At 44.5% G+C, this 18,067-nt stretch overlaps 1 protein-coding gene across 11 annotated transcripts in view; it reads left to right on the plus strand.

The window, feature by feature from the left end:
* The first annotated feature begins 1,367 nt into the window (after positions 1-1,367).
* Positions 1,368-18,067, plus strand: part of STAU1 (staufen double-stranded RNA binding protein 1) — a 28,561-nt gene continuing 11,861 nt past the window's right edge. For all 11 annotated transcript variants that reach the window (XM_065754411.1, XM_065754413.1, XM_065754412.1 and 8 more), the window contains exons 1-7: positions 1,368-1,447; positions 5,605-5,671; positions 10,376-10,652; positions 11,036-11,160; positions 12,525-12,681; positions 14,146-14,284; positions 14,963-15,128. In XM_065754411.1, the coding sequence (XP_065610483.1) occupies positions 10,460-10,652; positions 11,036-11,160; positions 12,525-12,681; positions 14,146-14,284; positions 14,963-15,128 (780 nt within the window). In that variant the 5' untranslated portion in view covers positions 1,368-1,447; positions 5,605-5,671; positions 10,376-10,459. The remainder of the gene's footprint in view (positions 1,448-5,604; positions 5,672-10,375; positions 10,653-11,035; positions 11,161-12,524; positions 12,682-14,145; positions 14,285-14,962; positions 15,129-18,067) is intronic.

Consider the following 18,067-nt stretch of genomic DNA (forward strand, 5'->3'; position numbering starts at 1 on the left):
GCTGGCTTTTGTGCTAGCATGGATTTGTTATGAAAAGCAGTTGTATTGTTTAAGAAATGATACGGGCAAGGAAGTGTTGGCTTTAAAGCATCTACAGCTCAGGACAGCACGCACCAGAATCCCGCCCAGCACTTGGACTGCTGCAGTGATGGCCGAAGGACCCCCGCCACCCCAGCCCCTGGGCGGGCAGCCAGCCGCAGCCGCTGTCACTGCGGCCGTTGCTCTTCTTTGAAGAGCTCCGTGATCCGGAGTAACGTCTGCAGCATTTCAAAGCGCCGTTCCTATGATAAACCTTAAAGGACAGCGCTCAGGAGCGGCGGGTTGCAGTCGCTGCCCTCTTGATGCAGAGTGAGCGCGTCCACAGCCCGGCACTGCCTCAGCTGATGCACGTGACCCCGCTCCAGGCGCTGGTGGCGGGAGTCCGGCGGCAGCACCGAGCGCCCGCGCTCCCTCGGGGGGGGCTGTGGGAAGCGGGGCGCGGCCGCCGAGAGGTGAGTGCGGATCGGGGCCGTCCGAGCGCGTTCACAGCAACCGCGCGCACCCGACGCGTCCCGTCCGCGCTCCCGCGCTGAGCTCGGCCGCACCGCAGCGGCCGCACGCGCTGTCCGACGGCGCAGGCGCTGCGCTGCTCCGGCTCTGCCCGTCCCCCCCCGCCCCGCCCCGCTGCTGCAGTTCGACATTTTACGCCGTCGGGGCTCGCAGCCGCCCCGGCTGACGTTGGCCGTTCGCTCCCCGGAACGAACGGAGCGCTTCAGGCCGCTTGTGAGCGGGAAGCGGCGCTTTAAGCTCTCGGCTCTGCGTTACCGGAGCACGGGGAGCAAAACGCAGCCGCTGCGGCCCCGCGGGAGCCCCGGAACGGCCGTGGTGCGGGGCGGGCCCCAGAGCCGCTTCCCGCCGCGGATGGGGCGGCTCCCGACCCTCGAACAGAGGACCGCGGGCGGGGGAAGCGCTGAGCTCCGGGGAAAGATGTGAACGGCGGCGGCACCCGGCCCCGCCGCGTCCCTCGGGCGCCTCCACCACAGCCGGGCACGGGCAGCGCGGCACGGCGGGAGCTGTAGTCCGGGCGCCCGGAGCCGGACCGCCGCTGTGGGGCGAGGCGCGCCGGGACTTGTAGTCGCCGCGAAGGAGGCGGTGCTCCCGCCAGGCCGCGCGCCCATTGGTCGAAAGCGCGGAGCGGGGCGTTTCCTGAGGGGTCTCGGGCGCTCCCGATTGGCTGCTCGCCTCCCCCTCGCCGCCTCCCGGCGCGGCGGCGTCACTTCCTCCCCGGCCGGAGCTGGCCCCGCTCATTCTCTTTAGTGTTTGCCCTGTGCCCGCCGCCTTCCTCCGCCGCCGCGGTCGCCCCCCGGCCCGCCCCCCCCCCCTTCCCCCCCGGGACCCGGCCCATGGACTGAGCCGCCCGCTGGCCCGCCCCCGCAGCCGGCCCGGGAGCCGCAGCCCAGGCAGCCAGGTGAGGGGGAGGCGGCCCGGGCTCCCACCCCCCCCCCGGTAGCGGGGCGGGGGGAGGAGGGGGGGTGGCGGCGGGGCCTAGCGAGGCCCTAGGGAGGGGCCCGGCTCCGCTCCCCCCGCCCCGCACCGGGCCCCGCCCGTCCGCCGGGGGCGGCCCCGCCACGGTGTGGTAGCGGGCAGGTGGAGGGGGCGCTCCGCGGGGCCGCCCCGCTGAGCCTCGCCGGGTCCCCGCCCGCCCCCAACGCCGCCCGGGCGGCCCCGCGACTCGAAAAGGGGGGGAGAGGTGGGGGGACACCGATGGGGTCGGCCCGCCTGGGAGGGGGGACGGTAGCCGCGGCTCTCGGGGTGCGCTCCTCAGGAGCCGCCCGACGCCGAGCCGGGGATGGCCGCAGCCCGCAGCTCTCAGCCCGCTGGCCGCGCACATCGCAGCGCGCACCCCGAGGCGGCGGTGGGCAGCGCTGCGCGGCGTTACCGCGGGCCCCGCGCCCTCCCCTCGCTGCCCCTCTCACTCGGCGGCCGCCGTGCTGCTCCGTGGCCGTGCTGCTCCGTGGCCGTGCTGCTCCGTGGCCGTTCCGTGATCGCGGTGGCAGCAACAAGTTCTGTCGCAGCCGTACCGCGCTCTGCTCCGAGCTGCACGGCTCTGGTCCTTCTGGGTTCTCCTTCGGGTGTTGCTGTCGCTGGGAGCAGTGAGCGCTGTCTGTCGTTGATCCGCGTGTTGGGCATTTTCTGTCTGTTTTCTGACAAAAGGCAAACCTGGGAGGAGCGCCATTGGGAACTGATGGGCAGCGAGGTGTATCGGTAGCAGTGAAATGAAATACCTGCGTAGAAGGCCCTTGCCTGCTTTCAGGACAGTGTGTTCAGAGTTGTTGAATTCTACCAAGAACGTGTGACTGCACTGCGTGGTTGCTCTGTCCGTGCTGACAGGTTATTCTTTTTCAAACATCATCTCAAGACGTGCTGTAACAGTACAGCTGTGGCTGCAGTGTGGTGAAGCGTTCCCTCATTTGTCCATTTATCATCTCATGATAGCACATCACGATATCATGTCAAGGTTTACCGGGTGACCGTCACGTCCTGGCCAAACTTTTAGGAGTAAATGGGTTCGACTGATTCTGCGTTTTGTGGTGCCAGATCAGAATTTCATTTCAGAACTGCTTTTAGGTGCATGTGTGAGACACATTTCACTCTCATTGAAAACTTTCTTAACATTGATCATCGGTTGTGAGTTCATTGTCAGTTGGGCCACGTCTGAGGCATTTGTGGGCAAAATGGAAGTATTTGTAGGTTGAAATCAGTTTGGGGTGTAGTAACTGTAACTCTGCAGTTGGAGCAAAACAGAGAACTGCTCTGTTTTCCATATGGCACTGAAAAGCAGCAGCTTTGTTCTGAGGACGTGCAAACGGTCAAAAAATGTTTTAATCAATGAGCCATGCCTGAGCTGCTATGTCTTGTAAAGAGTTTTCTCTCCTTGAAGATTTCTTCCATCTGTAGTCCTAAAGAACAGTGCCTTTTTCTTCAATGGGTGCTGGTGCTGAGATGCACCTTGTCCTGCTCAGGTGCTGTAGAAGATCAGTTGAAGGCAGCAGTGCTGAGCATGCTGTGTAAATAGCCTTGGGTCTATAAAGTTGAGAGTATTGTTTATCTTTATTGGCAGAGTGTATTTATTTACAGTTTTCAGTTGTAAATAGTCAGGTATTGTTGTTAATGCAGTTGCAGAAGCCAAGTGCTTTAGGATTTTGTGCCAGATATACACAGCTACCAGTGTGTGTTTTTCAGCTCTGTGATAGGAAATGAACCATCTCAGTAAATCTGATGGAATTTGTGGAGATGTGTTCTTGGTGCTCCCGAATGAGTATGCAACAAAAGGAGGAGGCTCAGCTGCCACGTCTGGGTTATTTAAGGTTCCTTTTGAGAAGGGCTGAGGAAGGGAGCTTCCCTGAGCTGTGTTTCGCCCAGCATGGTGGGTGCACACAGTGTCTTCCTCCGTCTGCAGCAGCAGGTGGGAGTGCGGCCACTCCGCTCTGCCTGCGTGCTGTAGGTGATGTTGGTGTGTGCTGATCTCAACCTGTAATTTGTGTCCTGATGGCTTTGTCTGGTGTCCGTTGTGTTTCTCATTTCCCTCTGCTCTCATACCTAAAAATCCCTCCTCTGCTGCTGGCAGTTCATGAATGGGTGCACAGAAGGTTTAATGAGATATGCCTGCAAGCTGTGATAGGCAGCTTAATGGCATGTGCTTGCACACAGCTCTCCAGATGTGCACGTCCTGGAGAGCAGGACACCTTCCCATATTCTGCTACTGACAATGAATAAAATACACTTCTTTGAGATCTCGGTCTCTGTTGTGTTTTCAGCTGACCTGTCAGTGTTCAGAGCATGTCTGTGGCAGGTCATTGTGAGATCCCCTTTTTCCAAACCTGGTGTTTGAGCTCCAGGTGCTGCCCTTCAGTGATGGGGAAGGGCTGGTGCTGGTAGGGGCTGGGCTGTGCTGTCCTGGGAGAGCAGGGACACTGGGAAGCAGCAATGCATTGCATCCATCTGCAGCAGCATCTCTGAGACCTCATCCCAAGTGCGTGTTTATCAGTTACTTCAAGTTTGCCAACAAGTCATCTCCACCACCCGCAGTGGTGTGGTGCTCTGCAGTCCTTCCTGTTAGAAAGCTCCATCTCCATGCGTTTTTAAGCCTGCCACATCTTGTTCTGTTACTTTACGCATGGAGAAATTATTCCTTTCCACTTGAAGAACTGTACTGTGCTTGTGGACTGCTGTTGTCAGCTGCAGCCTGCCAACCCCTTCAGCATTCATGAGCCCAAGTCCATTCATGTTCCTTCCAGGATATACTTTCCTAAAGCTCAGAGTGCTGCCTGCTCTCCTTGCTGTATTTTTGCTAACCAGGTCTGTGCTTGTGTCAAGGTGTGGCACCCATGCAGTGTGGACGTGGTGCTCCAGCTGAGGGCTCAGTAGCACTGATTTGGAGTCAAGGCTGCTTGTCTGCAGGGTGATGGTTGCTTTTTCTGAAACTGCCCATCAGCATTGGCTCGTGTGGGGTGATGCTGTTCCACTCTGTTGGTTGTGACTCCTTTTGTGCTGTGCTGGAGCCCCTGGGAGGTTTTCCTGCCCTGTTTGGATCAGCAGTAGTTCCTGCCTGGGACTTTGTGTTAATCCCTGTAGAGGTGGTGGGATCTGAGCCTGGTTTGGCCACCAGGGATGGCAGGAAAGAATGCAGTGTCTTTACACAGTTTGGTTTTGATCCTGCCTGGGAATGTTATCTATTGCCTTGTTTTCCAGATGCTTTACTAAATTAAATTAATTCTTCCAGGAACACTTCTGGAAAAGAAGTTCAACTGACAGAGCTGTAATCCTCTTGTCTCCTTCCTCCACTCTCCAATTTAGCCACGAGGTTTGCCTTTTTCGGGCATCTCTATCCTCCTCTGTTCACAGGCACTGCTGATGACTGGTTGCAGCTCCAGGGTTTGTTGTAGGCTCTTAAAGCAGTGGAAGTAAAGCGGTGGCCTTGTGCATCTGATTCCTTTTCTAACCTTAACCGAGGTGGAGACCTTCCCTGTTGTGTTGCTGGTGGTAATGCTCCTGGATATCTGCGTGCAGTTGGCTTCAGCCATGGAAAAGAAGGATTAAACACTTAGTGCTATATTTGTAAGCAGAATAATGTAACGTTTTGATTTCCATTTAGAAAAGTCCACGCAAATGATAGGATGTTTGTAGCAAGGTTGATTTTTCTGTGTGAGTTTCTGCAGTCAATAGCTACCTGTGTTCCTCTGTTTGGTGCCTTGGTTTGGTTGATTTTTGTGATCTAAGATCTGGGTCTAATCTCAGTAGCTGATCTCTAGGGCTGTTAGGAGGAAACTTAACTTCTGTAACACCAGAAACTTTGTGAGGGGAAAATAAATTACAAGTGCTTCAGAGACCTGTAAAGAGTACAGCTGGACTGCACTCCTCGTGTGAGATCATTTGAGCGTGGGAGAAGAGCAAGGAATTGTTGGAGCAGGTTGGAATTCTGCTTGGGAAAACGTAGCTGTGTTGAGCTGTGTGTCAGTGAGAACTGAGTGGGCATCCAAAAGGGTAAGGCGAACTGGTTGTAGTGGTGTGATGTTTGCTCTAGACTTCTATGTAGCAAAATGCTAACTCTGTTTTTCTTTCTAGGGATTCTCCATCATAAATACCCAATTCACAACTAAATCCAAATCTTCACTGTCTGGATCTCCTAAAGGTACAGGAAACTTACTTCAAATGTTCAAGTTTCTTACCTTTTACTTGCTTTAAAGAAGGCATGTGTTGTGGTGAAGTGTGATGATCCCTAGGAAGTGTCTGTTGTGTGACCCTCTGGCTTCCATCTGCAACACTTCATTGTGATAAAGCAAGAAAAAAACGAGAACAGTTGAGGATTATCATGAGGATAATATCGAGACAGCGCTGTCTCAGTACATTTTAATATACCAATGCCTGATTTAACAAGAAATAAATATGCAGAGTTGGGAAAGGAGCAAATTATGTGATTAACTGCTGACTGAGGTGGTACACATGAAATGTTTGTTGGCTCACCTGTCTGTCTTCCAGACTTTGTTAGCTTGTAAGTTCTAGCAATGTCACAAGTATTGCGTAGGGGTCAGGTGATTTGTAGTAATATTTGCCTTGAAATATTTGAAGTAGTTAGTTAACCTCTGGTTACATGGAAAAGTCACCTGAGATACCAGCATCTTCATTTCTCCATCCAGACAGGCGTACGTAAATTGTTTTTTTTTGAGTGCTTCAGAGCTTGTAACTGTTAGAGGACAGAGAGTGAATTATGCTGAGAAAGCATTGTAAACTCTTTATTATCCACAAAACCCCATTACTGAACATTCATTGAGGTGCAGTAAGTTCTTTATCCTAGTTAAGTATTTCACACAAACCAGCAACGCTTCCGTAAGCTGCACAAGTAACTGAGAAATTAGAGACAAAGTCCTGATTTGCTTTGCCAGAATGTGCTTTAATGTTGCTTGCAGGAGCTAAATGGCTTTTAAAAGAAAACAATATGTATTTGTATATGTCAACTTGCAGTGTGTGATCTTGTAAATTGCTACGTAGGGTCTAAAATGGTGAGAAATTTATAAAGGGAAACTGTGCAACTCACAGATGTTCTAACTGCCAAGCAGTGAAGGTGGATTTGTGAAACAAAGCCTAAATTCAATGTAACCAACTCTGAAATGGTTCTGAATGGGCAGTAACTTGCTGGATGTTTATTAAACTTTTTGATTAGAATATAAAAATGTGAGATCAGCGACTGAAGGGGAAATCAGAGAATCACTATGTGATGGTGATGTAACCAACTGATGTAGAAGGAAGCATTTATTGTGCTTAATGCCAACAGGTTAAAATGACACATCAATTGCAAGAGTTTTATTGTCATAGCATTTTAGCTGTCTCCCTGGTAATAGTTTGTTCAGCTGTGGAAAGTGCCTGGCGTGCACAGCTCTTCTTCTTGAATGTCATGGGGATAAGCCCTGAACCGTGGGGCATTCTGCAGGTCTCAGATTTCTGTTCCAAGTAAAGATTAACTTACTGATTTCTTGCAGTTTTTGTCCTGATAGACATTGCTGCTGCTTCCTTCTCCACCTTGAGGAGCACTCATGGAAAGGGACACTCATGTGATGCTGTTGAGCACATTTTTTTCTTTCTTGTTATATACAGTTCCAGAGGGCAAATATTTGTACGGTAGTTTTGATCATCAAATCCTGGATGTGTGTGTAATTGCAGAGTATTTTGCAAAGAAGAGTGGGTGGGACTGTTGGCATCTTACAGATGCCTGAAGTAAGCCGTGCTGAAACTTGTGGTACTCGGCTCCTTTGGAAGTGTCTGGATTCCCAGAAGGTTCAGGGAGGCTGAACTCTGCTCATCTTTGACTTGTCAGGATGGAGGAGGGTGCGTGCTGAGCTCTGGGAGGTGTGCTTCCCAGCCACGTTTCAATGTGACCGAGCAGCCAGACTGCCAGAGAAGCTGGGGGTCGTTCCCACGCTGAGAACTAGCGTGCTGTGAGCCATGGTGTGTCTGCTGTGACTTTTTTTTTGTCTGGTCGTGGAATGTGAACAGCTGAAGCCTATTCTCAGTTGGGTCTGTTTCCAAAACTTTGTTGCTTTAAGCACTAAGATGTGAGCTTAAGCCTCCAAAGATTTTGTGAATCATGCCTGAATTGTTTATTCTGAATGTTATTCTAAATAGAGGTGTTAAAAAAAAAAAAAGCTTTTTTGGACTGGCACAGATGACTTCAGCTCTTGATAGAGTGAGTTCTGGATGGAAAATAGTCCAGGCTGTCCTGGTATGAGGTTCCTCAGTATTCCATGGTAAATATAGCAGGTGAACTAAGTGGAAGTCCTTGATGGCAACTCTCTTGGAATAAAAAAATGAGGGATCAGGATTAAGGTTTTCCTAGTATAGTGAGAGTAAAAGAAGATAAAGGGAGGAATAAGTTGAAGAAGTTACTCAAGTTTTTCAAGCTGAGCTATTAAATGTAGTGTTCTCTCTTTACATAGAATAATGTCGGGTTTTGCTTAAAGCACAGATTGACATCCTTGGAACAAGTTGCTGTGAGTAGACGTGTGGCTGTGGATGAGTTTTGGGAACAAGAAATGTAAGAGGTGAACTTCAGTGCACCACAAAAATAGTGGGAAAAATTGAATACAGTATGGAACAAAACTCATTTGTAATGTGACAGTGAAAGCTGAATTGTCTTTATGTACAAATTTGAAATAGAAAATTGCAAAGTTGCTCTAGATTTTAAATATCCAGTGACAGATCCTACTTGATACAAAAGACTTTTGCAGATTTCCAGCCAGACGTGGACTTGCTGAGATGTTTATTTAGCAGAGCTTTACTTCTGAAAGTATACGATTCTTGTCTGCATTGTATGATAGCTGACCAGAAAACCACTTTGGTATACGTATTTTTGGTGTTGAAATTCCACCTTTCCAATAACCAGACGATTGCAAGTAACTGAAGATGAATGACTTGCTTTAGAAATGAAGCACTTCTAGGCAGAGTTCTGAGAAGAATGTTTCAGGCTTCCTTTCCAGCATGATCTCAGAGATGTCAAAACCAAACATTTTGGTGTTCTCAAAACGGGGGGATCTCAAATGTGTGAACTTGGGTTAATTTGAGGGACGCTGCACTTCAGCAGTAAATAATAATTCACTTTTTATAGGACTACAAGATTATGTATTCATTTGTGGCAATTGTATTATATTTGAAAATGTTCAGGGTTTCTAGTGATGCTCCAGGGAATGAAACTTAGCTATTATAAAATGATTACCCTAGGGTCTTAGTCTACATACTTTTGATCCTTGTCTTTCAGTTTCTTTGAGCTCCTTCAGATAGGGCTCCCTGGTGCCCTTTCCACAGTTGCAGTGTACCTAAAGCACACTCTGATAGTCAAATACAGCATTTACTTATAGACAACGTATAGATCTTGTGAACTAAGGAGGTCTTCTGAAGTAATTTCCCTGTCTAGTGAAAAACAAAGCTGTCCAGCCAGCAGCATGGTAAGCCTGACGTGTTTATGATAATTCTTCAAAGCAAAAATATTCCAGATGGCAGATTGGTTTGTGTGTGTCGTTTTCTGTGGCTTTTTATTTACCAGATGAAATCTTCCTATGAGTGCATTACCCTAAGTTCTCCCCTTAGAACTGTTCGGTCAGTACCAAGCTAAAAGCTTCAGTCTGACTCACTGCTGCTCCTCTTACACTGGGCAGCCCATTCACAGGTCCAGAATTTGAGGCTTACTGAGCTCTTGCAGAGTTGTGTTGCTACTAATAGCTCCCTGGCAGTATCTGGAGCAGTGATTTCACTTGTACCTTTCATCTGTAATTATGTCAGGAAAAAAAAACCACCTTTGTTTGGTGCCCTAATAAATTCTGTGGCAGATGAGTGTGTGCATCCATGTGTGTGCATATCTGTGCAAAATGTATTTACTTGGCTGTGAAATTTATTTGGAACAAACAAATTGATATGTGGATCGTAAGTGGATATGGACAGCTGAGCTCTGGCAGCAATGATGGCCTCAAACTGGCAACCCCTTAGTGTATATTTAGGTTTAACTGTGTGAGCATGTAGATAATGTTGCATCCATGTGTAAGAGAAGTCTAACGCTAATTTGTCAGTGGAGGAATATCACAATTCCTTGCTGCAGTGCTGCAGGTGCATTGCTTGGAGTTATTTCTTACATGAACATGTTGCCAATGAACACTCTCAGCCCTGGTTTACAGGCTTGTGAGGCTGGGTAACTGTACACTGATAGCTTGGAACTTTGTGACACAAGTAGAAGTATCCTTCAAGTTGCATGTCACTTAGATTATAAGCTCTTACACCTTCGCTTTTCCACCAGTAGCTACTTCAGCATTTTCTGCTAGACATCAGTTGTGTTCCCTTGTAAATGATCAGGTGCTCTCTTTAGTGAGCCTGGAAAAAAAAAAGTACACATTTTCAACAAAGAGTACAAGCTCTAAAGAGTTTCTCTGCAGAGAATACGTTTGTAGCTTGCCCTTCCTAGTTAAAAAAAAAAAAAATTGACTTGAAATGGTAAAATGCACAAAGTGTTACCTGTTCATGCAAGTTATTCTGTGCTTACTGTATGAGCAGTGGTTGTCAGTTTAAGTAACAGGATTTGCTTTGTAAGGTGACTTAGTGACATAGCAGTCAGGAAGTCAAATAAGTAAGCATTAAATAAGACTCCTATACTGCTCTTTCATAGATTAAAACAATGCTATTAAAACTGGATGTCTAAGTGACTTACTGCGTACCAAATGGAAACAGTGGCTGCTTTATTTAACACTTTTGACCCCTTTACACCTTCTTGTTGCTGAGAAATAATTTCAGCAGATCGTTATTTAGAGATTGGTAAACATTCAGTATTAACTTTTCTTTTTCCATCTTTACATTTTAGGTCAGCAGTTTGGTTCCACTGCACTGAGTTTGCCTGCATTCAAAACTGTTTACCTACAGTAACTTGCTCTGGTTGGAAGTGAACATGTCTCAAGTTCAAATTCAGAATCCTGCTACTGCCCTTGCAGGGACCCAGATACTGACTAAGAACCCATCTCTTTCACAGCCACTGAGTATTCCTTCTACCACTAGTTCTCTGCCCTCTGAAAATGCAGGTAGACCTATCCAAAATTCTGCTTTACCCTCAGCATCTGTTACATCCACCAATGCAGCCGCAGGTGAGATTGAGTGTCTGTTAATAGATGTATGTATTCTTCATGTCTTGGACATAGGAATATTTTAAAATTAGTATTTATCCAGCTACAGCAGCTTGTAAAAACTCCATGCTGAATGGAGTCTGTCTGAGGCAGACAGAAGTGCACTTCTGCACAGAGTTCTGTTTGTAGTACTGAGAAATACTGGACAGTTTTGTACAGGTCCCAAAGTTCATCAGGGAACGTGCTGTCATTTTGGCTAACGACCAGAACTGTCTAATCCAGGGTGTGTGCTTCTGGGGGGTATTGCAGACATCTTGTTGCTAAGCCAGTGGAGAAAATTTATCTAAAGTGCTTGTAGATTTCGTGTTATCTGTTCATCTATCTGTTTTTATGTCTTCTTTCAGCTCCTTCTAACATGGCAAACCCCAAAGAGAAGACCCCAATGTGTCTTGTGAATGAGTTAGCCCGTTTCAACAAGATTCAGCCTGAATATAAGCTCCTGAGCGAGCAAGGTCCAGCTCATTCTAAGGTAGTACCCGTTCATATAGGTCTCTTGTTTCCATTCTTTGTGGTCTTGTACTTTTTTAGTGGAAAGGAGAAGTATATGCCTTTAGTTGTTAATCAAATGAGTCTGTCCTAATTGTCAGGTATTGGGAAAACAAGGATCTTGGTATATGTTCTTTAATGCCTGAAATACAGTACAATTGAACAACACTGAACATTCATCTGTTGCAAAACAGTTACTTTAGCAAAAGAATCATTGGTCCATGATGGTGGGGATTATGGAAATGCCTAGGAGAAGCCAGCACATGGTGTTCATCCAGTGCTGTTGTGCATCTTGTACAATGCATTACAAGCCCAGTAACGTGCAATTTGTTTAGTGCTCTGTTTACCCATGGAGAGAGAGAGGAATACAGTAAATGCAGAAGCATTTTGTGTTACTTAAAGAACAATGAGGGTGTGATTTTAACATTATTAAACTCTTTAATTCTCATTGGAGATCTCTGTTGCATGAGTACTGAGATCAAGTCACACAAGGAAAATCAGCCAGGGCTACATCTATTTAATCTGACACCATCTCCTTAAGGTGTTTTCTGGAACAGTGTCAGTGTTGTATGTTAGAGGGCTTACCTTTGATGTGGGTAATGCTGAGAATTAAAATCTTTCAACCTAAGTATGTGTAATGTCAGCTTCAGTGTGCAAAGCAGGCAAGGTTTGCATTTGCAAGAAGTAATGGAATAACATTCAGAGCATCTGTTCACTTGTTTTCATTCAGATTGAAATTATATTTCATTTAATTACCAGCGAGACTTTGGCTTTCTGTTGTCTGATTAATTTGTGAAAATTTAGGGCAATATATATCCACATAAAAGGAAGTGTCACCGAGCATTGCTCTATAATCTGATAGGCTTCACTCACCTGGGGGGCATGCAGGGGGCTTTTTGGTGCAATGTGAACTTCTCATTCCTCAAACTGCTGGAAAGTACAGTTTATTAGAAGAAAAAAAAAAGTGTTAAAACAGCAGGTTGTTGGGGAATCATGTCTGATTTTCAAGGCAGCTGTTCAGAGTGATGTTGATATACCATCCATCCTTGTGGCGGTCACTTCTTTACGCATCGCCTCTTCTGTTTTATGGAATAGTCTCTTTCATCTCACACAATATGCAGGACAGTGCTAGCTGCAATTTTGGTGAAATTCTCAGTTAAATAATCAGGGATATCCTGTAGATGTCTCGAGCCTCCAAAGCCTGCACTGATGTGTTAGTTAAGGAAAGCACTGGGTACTGTCTCCTCAACTTTTACATCAGTAAAAGACTCATGGTTCGATGGAAGGCAGTCTGATAAATGATGTAAATTCTGAACTCACTCATAAAAAATGTTTCCTGTTTCTCAGGTGTTTACAGTGCAGCTGACTCTTGGGGACCAGCACTGGGAAGCTGAAGGAACTAGTATTAAAAAAGCTCAACATGCAGCAGCTGCCAAAGCCTTGGAAGGGACGAAGTTCCCTAAACCAACAGCTCGTCCATCTCGTAGTGAAGGCAAGAATCCAGGTATGTACCTCACCAAACTGCCTTAAAAACCAACAAACAGAAACTATGGAATTTAGCTTCCTGGTTTTAACATATGTGTGAAGTTGTGTGAATAAAAACGGTGATGCTGAAATTATGTTCTGCATATTTAATAACAGCAGTAGTTGGGTTTTCTGAGGAAGTCATTTTGATTTAACCTTTGATTGTGGTAGACATCATTAAAAAAAATCAAAAACTAACAAGTTAAAAGTACAGATGTTATTTTTCTGTCAAGTCACTCAGGGTTGAAGATCGTACTGCTTAACTTGCTGCTTTCTTTTGTATTGCATGGTGGAATCTTTGAAACTACTTTTACCATAACCTTAAAAAAAATCTATCAAGAATTCAGTCACAGATAATGATAGTGTTCTTCATAGGCTGGTGAATTTATTTGGCAATTTTTACAGGATAGTTCAGAAGTTTGATAAGGATTTCCTTAAAACTTTAAGTAAAAAATCGAACTATTAAGTTTGTGTTGAGCAGTTGATTCAGAACTTTGGAAGGTGTTTCATTTGCGTTTCTTTAAAGAGAAGTAGAAGTTGAGTTATAGAAAAGCATCTACACTTGTGTAACATTTAGGCAACTTCTTATTTTCTAAGATTGCCTTAAGCATGTATCTAAAATGTGAAAGTAAGTACGAAGAACCTTTTCAATTCAACTGCACATGTGATAACTTCGCATGTTTCTCTCACTTGAGTTGAAAGCTCTATAAGGACAGCATTATTTCATTCAGCAAAGAGTAGAACTTTAATACCAGCTGTATTCTGATCTCGCCTACATTCTTTCTTTAGAAACACTTGGTGTTGTGAACAGAAAAAATACCAGGAACTAGCAATTACCTATTTTTTTTCTATGAATCTATTCCGTAATTTCATTTTATTTTGGCAGTTACCTTAAAACTCTCCTTTATGTTTCTGTGACTGTTTATCAGATGAGAGTAGTCAGTCAGTTACTCATCCACATGAAATCCGCATTGAGAAAAATGCTTAGAGCCATCAGCAGCCATATACCTTCCTTATCAAAAGGCAAATTGCAATTTGAAAGTGAAGAGTCATAAAACCTTTGTTAGTTGTTGAGGACGAGAAGAAATACTTGATCATTCTCAATAAACAACAGAATCAGAAGGTATGTATATATGTATAGCATGTCTGTTAATTAAAAAAGATATAAAGAGAAATTTCTGCTCTGCCCAGCATATTAGATATGATGTAAAAATCAATCTGCAGCTTAACAAAGCTTCACCAGAAAAAAAACATTTTTTATAAGAGAATTGCCACAATTTTCTAGGCTTATAATTTAATATGCATCACACATGTATTTTCTCCGTGTTCAGAATATGAAATGGCAAAATCTAGTCTTCTTTTTCTCTGCCTGGAGTCAGGATGAGTTTGTATTGCTGCAGTCCCTAGTGACAGTTGGACAACTCTTTATTTCTGTTTTATTTAGACAGTGTAACCCCCACAGTGGAGCTGAATGCACTTTGCATGAAGCTGGGAAAGAAACCTTTGTATAAACCTATTGATCCTTATACGGGGATGAGATCCACTTACAACTACACAATGAGAGGTGGTACTTATCCTCCACGGTATGTATTGTTTTATTTTGGGGGTCTGCAGTCTGTTGATTTTGAACTCTGTTCTCTTCATCTGATGAAATCTTCTGAAAACTATCTAAAACTGTCTAAAAATGCTGTATCCCTTAAGCACCAGTTCAGCTTGAAAGACACTCTGAGACAAACAGGATTTGATAAATACACTCCATGTAAAACTGCCAGTTGTCATAATGGTTCTTCGTTTTGGGGGAATGGGAAGGAGAAGGAACTGAACCAGATGATGCAGTGTTTTGAGGGACGCTTGGATATATCCAGTTTCATGAATACAATACCTCATACTTCTTGAATTTCCTTTCTATGTAAAAACAGTTTTATGCTTTTTTTTTAAACTATTTAAGTTGGATATTCAGTTTAAAGATTATGAGCATTGGAGTGAAGAATTCAAAGCTTGCAGGACTGACAACTTTGTCAACTCACAGTTATGTTGTCTTTCACTATTTAGTTTGTTATAAATGTTTTTATACTGTAAAAGAAGAAATATTAATAGCCACTATGTCTCCCTGAAAGCTTTTAGACTTACAATTTGGCTTTTTAATAGTCATGCTTACGTGCTGAGTAGTGGTTGCTGATACCCAAGGGATTCTTCCACATATATCTTTTCTGTTTGTTTGCTCTGTAGGCCAAACTACTTACTTCTTTCTCTCTTTATAGGTACTTTTACCCATTTCCTGTTGGGCCTTTACTTTATCAAGTTGAGCTTTCAATTGGGGGGCAACAGTTTCATGGGAAAGGAAGAACAAGACAAGCTGCTAAGCATGATGCAGCTGCTAAAGCACTGAAAGTACTGCAGAATGAACCCTTGCCTGAGAAACCAGAGGTGGGAATTAATCTAAGTGTTTTAAGCATAAATTGTTAAGATTGAGTTATTGTAGATTTTTTGTTTCCAAATTGAGAAGAAGATCATAGTTATGAAATTTAATTCTGTACCTGTGCCACTAGGAACAATTTGATTAAAATAGTATTAATTTTCTATGAAACTAGAAATATCCCAAATGAAGTTTTATTAATTCTTTTGCTGTAGTATTTTTCCACAGCAATGCTATAGCCCTCTGTCAGACATAATAAGCACTAGAAGCTTCTATAGGAACGAATGACTTAATAGCTCCAGATAATATGCAAACTTCAGAAAAAGTCTAAGCAGGGCAGTTAGATTCCAGTACAGGCAACACAGAGATCAGAGGCAGGTTTCCTTCCTGGGCAAAATTTGTGTGATTATGGTAAGAACAATAGAACTTAGAGAGGGTTCATGGAAGTGGTAGAGTTGTCCACCATTTTTGATAGAAATAATAAGAAGCAGAGTTGTATCCCTTCATATTTTTATGATTACCTGGCACTGCTCATTCCAAGATCCTTGCTTTTTATTTTGTTTTTCTATTTATTTATTTAACTGCTTGGGTGGGAAGTCTCATTGTGTGCACATGAGTTCCTGGAGCTGAGGTGATTGTGTGCAACCTCTCCTTATGTGCTGACTGACTTCTCTAGCCATAGCTCTCAGTCTGGGGAGCAGAGCATGTTGGTTACAAAATCTGACTGTGTGCTGGGGGAGGGAGAGGAAAAAAAAAAGGGAGAAGAGAGAAATTGGCAAGAATGTAATTGGGGAGTTTCAGATTGAGATATTGAGTTAAAAATGTGTTTGTGGGAGAGACCGCTGCCTGGATAATGAGGGAAAAACAGGTGTGATGGTTTCAGGATGAGGCCTAGGAGGCAGTGCAGTATGGAGCAGATCAGAGTGCAGGTGGTCAGGGACGAGCTGGGGGTCTTCAGCAGAGGAGATGAAGCCTGAGGGAGGTATTTTCCTTCAGTGCAGGAGGACCTCAAATTTCTGAGCACTGTCATTCTGTGTCACTGATGCATAATAATCGCTTTTTCTGCTCGTTGTCCTCAAACATGGCCTACTGTCCTTGGACAGTACTGGACCCAAGGAGCCCAACTCTGCAGAAAATCTGAATTCATTTCTGTTCACTGCTTTAGAGAAACTTACGTGCAAGTGACTTAGAGTATTTGTGAAGTTGTGTTTGAAGCTGAGTAACGTCTTGAGAACAAACACTGTACTTCCACACGATTGTGTACTCTTTACTATAGGTTGTCTTTTTATTGTAAGTGGTGTGAATTGAGAGATGAGGGAAGTAAACCTAGGGGGTGCCTCTTTTTGTTTGGTTATTTTGAGGGTACAGCCAGGAAATTGCTATTGTGAACTATACAAGGGGTTACAAGAAGAGAATTATTTTATGAACAGAACAGTTGCAAGTTCCCTGTGTTCTGTCTTGACTCCGCTATACATATGCTGGGCAAGCCACTTTAAGTTCACATTCACAAGAAGCATGCATTTGTCTTTTTGTTTTCATTTATTTAAGCTTGACTTCTACAAAAAGTGAACATTAAGAAATACAGCTGTGCTTAAGGAGAGCAGTCCTTTGAACACAGTACTGTTTTATAACAAGCACTCAAACCAGATGTTAACTTAAATTTGGTACTTCAGTAACAAGTTCATTCATATTTGTGGATCTGGAGTGTTGCAGTTCTGGGTACATCTGAGGGAGTTGCAATCTTTGTAACAGCTTTTTTGCACTAGACAAGATGAGGAGAAAAAAAAGAATATTTAACTCTAAGTGAACAGTGTTCATTGAAGCAAGATCACTGGAGAATGCAGCAGTGTAAGATCCTACGAGATTCCCTTACAACATGTGCATACAGTGAAGGCAAAGTAAGAATTTTACAAGCATAGTCCTGATAATTCCTGCTTGCTACTTGATGTTGCCAGTAATTACCCTTTCAAGCATACTTATTTTCATGTATCCCAGTGTGTGTCTGTATATAAAATGTGCAACCTCGAGCTCCTCTGGTTTTAGCTGGAAAATGCTCGATACTTAAGAATAAGTCATTGAGTAAAACGAGTAGACTTTAGGCATAAGAATAACCATTTTCCATACCATCTTAGAGCACAAATATGGAAGCTAGTGGCAGGAGAAAGATTTTAATAAAATTTGCTGTCAGCTGGACAGAGCACTGCCTGAGCAACTGATCTAATTTTGTCTCTGCTTTGAGCAGGAGTCTATAGTAGGAAACCTCCAAAGGATCGTTCCAACCTAAATTAGTCTGACTGGAGTTCAGGAGCACTGACAAGGAGGCAGAACAGGGTTATTTGCATATTCAGAGGCAGGAGCAGTTTTAAAGCTTGGAAAGCAATGCTTTCCAGCACAGTGCTCAGGCAAATTCTGTTTGCCTGAAAACACTAAAACCAAAAACACTAAAGTTTTTTTTTTCTATGTATCTGTTAAATATCAGCTGCTCTTTACAGCTGTAACATGGAAGAAAATACTGATAGCTCTGTTGAAATCAACGTAGGTCTCATCAGCAATTTTAATAACTAGCTTATGAGCAGTCTTTGAGGAAGTACACCTAGAAAATGGGGAATCCCTCTTATAGGAGGATATTACTTCTGCAGTTTGCTAGGAGCTTTTTCAATCTCTATTTTTTTGTTTCATTACATGACTTTAAATTGATAGAGAGGGATCTAATAATGTGATAAAAGTGAGATGGATGTTTGTGGTCTCATTCTGATTTGGAGGCGTAGATTCTTTGGAGAGGAATACATGTGTGCAAAGTGCTTTAAAAGCAGACTTTGTGGATTATCTGCCTCAAGGCTGCTGGGAAAGAGGAAGAAGGTGGGGGTGTGATTATCTTTGATTTATTAAAAAAACAAACTGATTCAGAACTCAAAAGTGGATGCAAAATAATTGCCACAAGAGCCATAGT

This window comes from Cyrtonyx montezumae, unplaced genomic scaffold (genome assembly GCF_038088225.1).
Source record: "Cyrtonyx montezumae isolate F1298 unplaced genomic scaffold, pur_monq_1.0 scaffold_9, whole genome shotgun sequence".
NCBI lineage: Eukaryota > Metazoa > Chordata > Aves > Galliformes > Odontophoridae > Cyrtonyx > Cyrtonyx montezumae.